This window comes from Solea senegalensis, linkage group LG12 (genome assembly GCF_019176455.1).
Source record: "Solea senegalensis isolate Sse05_10M linkage group LG12, IFAPA_SoseM_1, whole genome shotgun sequence".
NCBI classification, from domain to species: Eukaryota; Metazoa; Chordata; class Actinopteri; order Pleuronectiformes; family Soleidae; genus Solea; species Solea senegalensis.
Window position 1 is genome coordinate 11,116,713 of NC_058032.1, and position 9,954 is coordinate 11,126,666.

General features: G+C 39.8%; 1 protein-coding gene across 1 annotated transcript; it reads right to left on the minus strand.

The window, feature by feature from the left end:
• Positions 1 to 5,404: 5,404 nt before the first annotated feature.
• On the minus strand, positions 5,405 to 8,158 carry LOC122778075 (interferon-induced protein with tetratricopeptide repeats 1B-like). Its single transcript, XM_044039642.1, has 2 exons — positions 7,895 to 8,158; positions 5,405 to 6,932 (listed from the first exon to the last, which is right to left on the minus strand). Exons 1-2 carry the CDS (start codon positions 7,897 to 7,899, stop codon positions 5,594 to 5,596), a joined length of 1,344 nt encoding a protein of 447 aa, XP_043895577.1. The 5' UTR covers positions 7,900 to 8,158; the 3' UTR covers positions 5,405 to 5,593.
• Positions 8,159 to 9,954: the final 1,796 nt, after the last annotated feature.

Consider the following 9,954-nt stretch of genomic DNA (forward strand, 5'->3'; position numbering starts at 1 on the left):
CACATATCTCAGCGTGGTGCTGCCACACCAGTGAATTGAAAACTCAATGTTTATCATGTTAGCTGGAGATAACAGACGAACTGAGGGACGTGGTTCATTTACAGGATTTGAACACGAGTTCTACCTCAAGCTCAGGTTGACATGAGGAGAGATTGTGCTGTTATTAAACACTGTGGATGAAAGTAGTCTGAACAGCCGGAGATGGGGTCAAATCTCAATGATCGGGTTCACAACATATGGCAACAGGTCAGGGACCCACTTCTGCCAAGGACCTATTCATCTCAAATATACAGTATGTACTATACTGTATATTGTTCGAACAATAAACCATTGTATATTATAGAAAGAGACAAAGATCAGCGACAGCATTTTACGGGACGAGATGAGAATTATTATTAGGGTTCGAGCAACTTGGTTGCAAGAACCCTATTGAAACTGTAAAGATTATTCTTCTTCTTCTTCTTCTTCCTCTTCACCAAAGTAAATCGCGTTTTAGAGAACCTGAACATGCCCCAAAACTCACCAATTTTTGCAAGCGCATCAGACCTGGTGTAAATTTACGTTTATTACTGTTTCGGGGAATGTGCGTTAAAAAATGAAAGTGGGCGGGGCAAATAACTGCTCCACCCCCTAAAACTTGTGGGCCTGAGGAGCACGTTTAATGTACATGCACGAAACTTGGTACACGCGTTCCTTAGGTCGGGACGGTCAAAAAAGTCAGCGTAGCCTATGCTCTAAAACGAACAGGAAAGCCGCCATCTTGGATTGAAAATTCATTTTTTGCCGATTTTGGCCATATCGCACCATCGGTATTTGAACGAACTTGTCCTAGAGCTTACATGGGATCACGTTCAAACTTGGTGAGGTCACTTTGGACAAGTTGAGGATCTAAAGTTGCTAAAAACTTTTTAATAAGTATCATGGTGTACGAGAAAGGGGCCGGCAAAGTTGGTGAAAATTTTTATTTTTCGCCACAGGCAACAAAACTCTTATAACTTTGCGATAGAAGGTCACTTCCCAACCAAATTACCTAGGGTTGATGATGGACCATTGCTGAAGAAGTCTGTGGAAAAACTGTACATTTTTAGCACAGCGCCTCCTTGTGGTAACAGAAAATACAACAAATACACAATTTCGGTAATAACTTTTACATATTTAATCGTATCAAACTCAAAATTTGTGACAACATTTAAAACACATGAAAGATGATGCGTGCTTATTATGATAACAAATGGTTCAACAGTGTTGCCATAGCAACACTGCAAAGTCAGATATTTGTGACAAAAAAACAAACTGCTACAACTTTGCGAAACTGAGTCTAATCTGAACCAAACTTGCTAGGATTGATGATAGTCCTGCCCCGAAGACACCTATATGAAAATATTCACTTACAAAAACAGCGCCCCCTTGTGACAGCAGCCACTATGACACCTGATATTTGAATGAACTTGTCCTAGAGTTTTTGTGCGATCACCTTGAAAATTAGTGAGGTCACTGTGAACAAGTTGCCGAGCATAAGTTACTGAAAGCTTTTTAAAATGTCGCTCGGTGAACGAGATAGGGGGCGCCAAAGTTGGTGTTCATTCATATTTTTCACAACAAAAGGCAAAACTCTTACAACCCGTAAAACTTGTCCTCCTGAGGAGCACGTTGAATGTACATGCACGAAACTTGGTACTCACGCGTTCGTTAGGTCCAGACGGTCAAAAAAGTCAGCGTAGCCGAACCTCTAAAACGAACAGGAAAGCCGCCATTTTGGATTGAAAGTACATTTTTTGCAGATTTTGGCCATTTCGCACCAATGGTATGTGAACGCACTTGTCATAGAGCTTTAAAGGGATCACCTTCAATCTGGGTGAGGTCACTGTGAATAAGTTGAGGATCTAAAGTTATTAAAAGTTTTTTAAAATGTCACATGGTTTTTGAGATAGGGGGCGCCAAAGTTGGCGTTCATTCATATTTTTCACAACAAAAGGCGAAACTCTTACAACCCGTAAAACTTGTCCTCCTGAGGAGCACGTTTAATGTACATGCACTAAACTTGGTACTCACGCGTTCCTTAGGTCAGGACGGTCAAAAAATTCAAAGCAGCCTATGCTCTAAAATGAACGGGAAAGCCGCCATCTTGGATTGAAAGTACATTTTTGCAGATTTTGGCCATTTCGCACCAATGGTATGTGAACGCACTTGTCATAGAGCTTTCATGGGATCACCTTGAAACTTTGTGAGGTCACTGTGAACAAGTTGAGGATCCAAAGGTATCAAAATCTTTTCATTAAGTATCACGGCGAACAAGAAGAAGGTCAGGAAAGTTGGCGAAAATCACGATTCCTCGCAACACACAACAATCTCTTATAACTTTGCCATGGAAGGTCAGATATTAACCAAACAAGTGACAATCGATGATGGGCCCTTGCTAAAGATGTCTATGCAAAAACTGTAAATTTTGAAAACATCGCCTCCTGGTGGTGGCAAACACTAGGAAGTCTGGTATTTCGCAACACACAACAAACTCTTATAACTTTGCGATTGAAGGTCAGATCTTAACCAAACTTGTGATGATCAATGATGGGCTTTTGCTGAAGATGCCTATGCAAAAACTGTAAATTTTGGAAACAGCGCCACCTGGTGGTAACAGAAAGTACAAGTTCACAATTTCCCTTATAACTTTAACAAATTTCCTTGTATCAAACTCAAAATTTGGGAAAACATTCAAAACACATGGTAGATGATGCGTGCCTAATATGATAACAAATTGTTCAACAGTGTTGCCATGACAAAACTGCAAAGTCAGATATTTGCGACAAAAAACAAACAGCTACCACTTTGCGAATACTATTCCAATCTGAATCAAACTTGCTAGGATTGATGATATTTAATTCCTGAAGATGCCTATATGAAAATATTCACTTTCAAAAACAGTGCCCCCTGTTGACGGCAGACAATATGACGTCTGGTATTTCGCTACAACAACAAACTCTTATAACTTTGCGATGGAAGGTCAGATCTTAACCAAACTTGTGACGATCGATGATGGGATCTTGCTGAAGATGCTTATGCAAAAACTGTACATTTTGAAAACAGCGCCTTCTGGTGGTAACAGAAAATACAATTTCACAATTTCCCTTATAACTTTAACAAATTTCATTGTATCATACTCAAAATGAATGAAAACATGTAAAACACATGGTAGATGATGCTTGCTGAATATGATAACAAATCGTTAAATGGTGTTGCCTGGCAAAAATGCAAAGGATTCCCTCAACTGAGTGGTTTGTTCATGCAGTAACCATTGTTCGCCACATGATGGAGGCATTTGCCTACAAATCTATCAAATCTAACATTTACAGTTTCTCATGCTGCTCTAATTGGGATTGTTGTATCCACTTGAAACTTCATACGTGAGACCTCAGACCCGTCCGGAACATGTCTGTAAAGCAGTAATGCCAAAGTCAAATACACGGGGGGCCAAAATAAAAAAAATGGTACAGGTGGAGGATTAAATATTTATTAAAACTTGCAATTACTGCACATATTGAACCAATACCAATACCACAGCCTATATTGCACTCAATCATTAAATTAAATTAAATTAAATTAAATTAAATTAAATTAAATTAAATTAAATTAAGCAAAATATAAATAAAATCAGTTGCAATATTTTCTCAAGGCTCTTTCAGTAACAAATTGAAAACGTTTTTCCGTCTTCTTTTAACAGGTAAACAGCAAAATGTTATTTTCCTTCAAAGCTCAATGGCAAGATAAATGCAAAAATGAAACAGCATGTTACAAAACAAATCAGTGTGCTGCTCTGATCCTCACCAATGTCTGTCTTTTATAATAAAATTAGAAGTTAGTGCAAACTTGAAAAGTGCAAAACAGTTGCATGTTTCATAGTGCCTTCTTAAGTTATATTCTTTCATAACGACACACTGTCTCCACACACAAGACACACAGGCTTTCCTTTTACTTCGGTGAACATTATTCTGCCTCCCACCTGTCTTGAAAACCCTGTTTTCACCGTCTACTTTTCTATTTGTCTATTTGGGGGAGAGGGAGATGAAAAATGACAGCAATGTTTAGTTTTCCACTGTGACTGTGATGCTGTTCATGAAGGATGACACGGGATCGCACTCACAGTGCATCTTGGGATGTGTAGTATTATGGTGCTGAGGGCACATAATAGTGCAAGCCGGTTTTAATAGTAATTAAAAATCATCCCGTGGGCCAGACATAACTCATTCACGGGCCTTGATTCTGACATATGTGCTGTAAAGGATAACCTCCCTACAGGAAGTAGAACTCCCGAAACAGGAAGTCAAGTCTAACATTTTCCAATCTTCACAAAACTTGATATGTGAGGAACGTCCCTGAACACGTTTACGGACACACCTTTCACCAAACAGGAAGTCGGCCATTTTAAACAGGAAGTGCCATCTAACTTAGCACATGGACGCTGAAAATAGTCTAAGCTGAAAATTACTACTGCCGCAAGCGGTGAATGAACGGAAGATGAGCTAGACGTCTCGCACGGCGAGGTGGGCGCAGGGAGACCCGCGAGCCGTCAAGCTCGAACCCGTTGATTACCGCTTGCGGTACTAGTTGTCTTTGAAATTGCTTGAAATGGGTGTAGGTGGTGGGGTGGTGTTGTCAACAAGTATCGGACTGATAGTGGTCGATATTCCAGGTTTCCAGGCAAATATATCTCTGTCCTTTCAAACTGTTAAAACTAAGAGCAACTGATTTTTCCCGCACTGTCAATTTTAGCCATTTTATATTAAAAACCGGTTTACAGGTGTACCTAATAAAGTGGCCAGTGATTGTACACGTAGACGCCGAATCGGCTCCATTCTAGCATCACAAGCTAACAGGGCTAACACGGATTAGTGCGAGAAGTCTGACTAAATACGCAACACTTACACGGTCGAGTTAATTAGTAAACCGGTTAGTTAGCGAGATACTAAGTTACTAAATTGTTCTGGGGCTTCACGTCCATCAATACACGCTAAGAAAACAGAATGGAGCCTCTGCTAACAGCGGTGTTGCTACGCTAATGTCGCCATTTTGGAAAGTGACGCCACGATGACGTCATAGCTGAAGAGAGCTAGTTTTATTTTAAAGGTGATTATTTTATACGGGAAATGTTATATAAATGCACGTAAATGGGTGAAAATAGTTCAACAGTTAGAAACCTAACATGTTTTGTTAACATAATTGACCAAAAGGTATCAAGATTACAAACAAACAACCTTTTTCAAATGACATTTATGACCTACAATGGCAATAATTTTCATTTATTTTGTACGAATGCCACCGTCTGCACCCCCTGGTGATTTTTTTTGAAAATCCGATTTAAAAAACAATTTGAGAATGAAAATATGAAGAACTTTTGGGCCAGAAAACATCAGAGTGGTAAAATCTTTAATCAGATTACACCACAAATAAAGCAATACAGCAATATTTTTACTTCTCAAAAACAGAGTGTAAGCAGCATTCGTTCTTAAATATAATGCAATAAATTGTGACATGCATGTCACAATTTATTGTTGTAAAACACCAAACAACATGACGTCAACATCGACTGAGCTGTTTGCTATGGAAGAAAAGTGATGTCACGAGGATCACTGTGATGTTCACAGTCGTCCAGAAACTGCTTAATTTCACGGCACCTATGATTCTTGCCTCTGTCTCTGATCTTCTCCAGAGCTTTAATGCTGTTCTGTCTATAGAACGACTCAAGCGGTATCTCCACCGCCTTCATGTGATAATCCATCGATCCGTTGCGGTCCTTCCATTTGAAGTTTAGAAATTTCGCATACGAGTTGTAAAGGACCTGCTTGTCTGCAGGTTGCAGGTCACGTTTGAACAGCTCCTGGTATATGGCCTCAGCTTTACCCAGGTCGTGACGGGACTGTGCGTACACACTTGCAAGGTCCATTCTCTTGACTAAGGAAGAATGTGGGTAAAGAGTAATCACCTGCTTGTGGAGACTGATCACTTTATCTATCATTTGCGGTGTTGGGTGATCCATTGAATTGATCTTCCACCTGTAACAGAGTGCCAGGCATCTTTTCAGATAGCGTTTGTCTGGATGGTTTTGGAGAGCCTCCTCTGCCAAGGCTGTAGCTTTGTCAAAAGAGTCATCACTTCTGTAAATCCGTAGCATCACTTTGATTCCACTGTAGCTGCTGACGGGATTTCCCAAAATCCTTGTTGCCAACTCACTCACTTCATCATTAACATCTTCTCCTCTGCTGGCACGCCGCCTAAGGTACACTGCAGCAAGGTACAGGTTGTCTGGATCCTGTTCCTTGGCATTCTGCATTCTCTCCATGAAGTCTGCCCCTAGTTGGTTCTTATCGTGCTTATGAAGACTGGCCCACCCTATCAGATGGCTGGTCTGCCACTCCACCATGTCTGGCTGCATCCCGATGGCTTTCTGGAAGTATTCGCCTGCCAGTACCTTGTGTTCTCTGCTGAACTTCAGCAGAGTCCAGGCTTTTTCAGCACAGATCTCTGGGTGCAGCTCGTCCTGTGATGGAGATGGGAATTCTTCCTTCAGAGCAGCGACCTTTGACAGGTAAGCCTGACTCTCTGTTTCCTCACCTTGGCGATAGTGCAGCCAAGCCAGATTTCCATAGTTCACCAGCAGCCATGGACCCCTGTCTGCGTCTCTTGTTCGGTTTAGAGCTTCTGCAGCCATGCTGAAGAAACTCCTGGCTTCATTGGCTTCATTGGTTCCCAGCTGGAAGTGGATGTAGCCCTGCAGGTTGTAAATGTGACCCAGCCAACAGTTTCCCTCATCAGTTCCGATGTCCTCCAGCATCTCCCTCTCCCCTAAAAGTATGGACTGGTTGCCATCCAGGTCCCAGGTGAAGTGGCACTGCAGCTTTTTCAGTTTGGCCTCCAGCGTAGTCTCACTCTGTGCGGCGCTGGTGGAGTTTAATTTAAGACATTAAAACGTTGTCACTATGTTGACAGAATATTCTCAGAGTGGCAATTTTACATTTATCTCTTATTTATTGGCAGAAATTAAATATACTGTCCATATTTCTACCACCCCTGTGTTCAGTTACTGATCTGAGAGTACTTTTAAAAGTAAACACATTTATTTAGAGAGGCTTTTAATATTCAGTAGCACGGTGACACTTTCTGTCTGTTCTTTCTAGTTGTGCGCTTTCATTATTTATGTTATTGCCTTGCAGATATTTTAAAGTGCCATAACAATCAATATTAATTGATTGATTGTTTTTTTGTAAGTGCTTGGGAATAAAAGTCATAAGGGTTTTCCTCTAGGCAAGGGCCTTGCTTCATGGAGGCTGCCGTAATGCACCACAATATTTCTGCAGCCTCCCAAACAGACGGATCGGCCTGAGATGTGAACTATGCAAATGAAGAAGAATGTCAACCAATCTTTAAGAATTGGGGCACCCAATGGCCGACATACGAACGCTTTTCTCTTTTTTCCCATCACGGAAAATATAACACAGTTTAATAAATGATAAACAAAACAGCGTTTGGTCCGTCTGCATTCTGTGTCTGCACCAAGGTTATAATAGTTTTAGTTTTCCTCTGTTTTAATTCGAGTAAAGATTCAAAAAGGTCATAATAAGTATTGTGTCATAAAACCCCAGCAAAAGATGCCATTTTAAACATGCATTAGGACAGAAGAATAACCATCCAAAAAAGTTATATCACTAATAATGAACAGAAATATCTTAGTAGGTGGAACTGGTTTATACCACTAAGTTATAATTAGTGACATAGTAAAGTAAAAATAATGATTCTGCCCATAAACACTTTCTAAAAGGTTTCTAAACCACACCATCTCTGATATTCCTTATTATTAATAATGATAATAATAATAATAACAATAATAATAATATGAATTCACCTCATCCTGAGTTGTTTCCTGGCCTCTGTGGTCAGCTCGTCTGGTTGTAGTTGGATTAGACTTGGGATCACTGTTGTATCGTCAGCAGCAGTTTGTGCAGCAGTGTTTCGGGTGAGGAGCCGAGACCCTTCTATGAGGGAGTCTGTTACTTTTGCTTCTCCTGAAACAAAACCGTGACTCAGCAGTTACGCCCTTTAACTTCAGTGAAATGACAAATATGTTTGGATGGACGTATTTACGTCATACACACACAGGTTTGTGTAGCTATTCTTGACTGCCAGTTATTTGGAAACCAAAACCTCACCTCTAATCTCAGAGATAACCAGTTTACCAGAAACTTAATCTAAGGCTGTGCTGGTACTGGAAAGATCCTACACGCCCACACATAAGCACGGGGGTTATCGATCTTTCACTTATCAATAAACTTCAAAATATTAGTATATAAACTATAGTTTCTGGATACACTGGCTTATCATTAGCAACCATCCTGAACGCAAGGCCACGTTTGGTGTTTGTAATTATTAATGGTAACACCTTCTAATAGCACTGCTGTTGTTTCTTCACTGAAGCATTTGTTGTTTCTCTTTTGTTTACGTCGTTTCTCTTTTGTTTACGTCGTTTCTCTTTTGTTGATGTCGTTTCTCTTTTGTTTACGTCATTTCTCTTTACGTCGTTTCTCTTTTGTTTCGTTTCGTCTCTTTTGTTCTCTTTTGTTGATGTCGTGTTTCGTCGTTTCTCTTTTGTTTTTCGTTTCTTTCTTTGTTTCGTTTAGTCGTTTCTCTTTGTCGTTTTTGCTCTTTTTCGTTTCTTTTCGTCGTTTCTCTTTTGTTTCGTTTCTCTTTTACGTCGTTTCTCTTTGTTCGTTTTTCTTTTGTTTCGTCATTTCTCTTTTTTGTTCTCTTTTTTTTCTTTTGACGTCGTTTCTCTTTTGTTGATGTCGTTTCTCTTTTGTTTACATCGTTTCTCTTTTTTGTCATTTCTCTTTTCGTTTCTCTTTTGTTGATGTCTTTTGTTTTCTCTTTTTGTTGATTTTTTCTCTTTGTTTCGTTTCTCTTTTGTTTGTTTCTTTTCGTTTCTCTTTATTGTTCGTTTCTCTTTTGTTGATGTCGTTTCTCTTTTCTCTTTTGTTGGTCGTTTTGTTTTTTCTTTGTTTTTGTTTCGTCATTTCTCTTTCGTCGTTTCTCTTTTGTTTACGTCGTTTCTTTTGTTTCTCTTTTGTTGGCGTCGTTTCTCTTTTTTTCGTTTTCTTTTACTTTTTGTTCGTTTCTCTTTTTGTTTCGTTTCGTTTCTCTTTTGTTCGTTTTTTTTTTCACTTCTCTTTTCTTTGCGTTTCTTTTGTTTACGTTTATTTCTCTTTGTTTTATCGTTTCTCTTTTGTTGACTTTCTTTTGTCGTCATTTCTCTTTACGTTTCTTTTTCGGTTTCTTTTGTTTTTCTCTTTTCTCTTTTGTTTTCTCTTTTGTTTCGTTTCGTTTCTCTTGTTCTTTTGTTTACATTTTTTCTTTTTCGTTTCTCTTTCGTTGACGTCGTTTCTCTTTTGTTCATTCAATTCAGTTCAATTCAATTGTATTTGTATAGCGCCAAATCATAACACACATTAACTCATGGGGGTATTCCATCAAGCAGGCTAAAGTCAAAGCCAAGCTTGTCTGGCTAATATGAGTTCCATCAAAGAGGCTGAGATTAGCCCCAACTCAGTAACCATGGAAACTATGACTCTGGCTAAGCCATAACTGTGGCTCAGGTTTCCGTTCCATCAATCTGAGCCTCAACCCTGTTCCACCAAGGTGGCTAATGTGAATGCCAGCCAAGTAACCATGGTAACTTATGCTGCCGGGCAAACCTGGGGGGTATTCCATCAACGTAGCTAAGAATTGCCAGACTTAGGTGTAAGCTTGAAGCTTGACTAAGCTCCAACTCCCAATCTAGCTCCAAGTCGTTCCATCAAGTGAAATCAGCTGGCTCCACCTGACGCTTAGTCAAGCCTCAACTGTTAAGCCTCAACTTGTGCACGCCCACAGGGAAAATAAAAAGCCCATTCTAGTCGAGCACCGAAACTG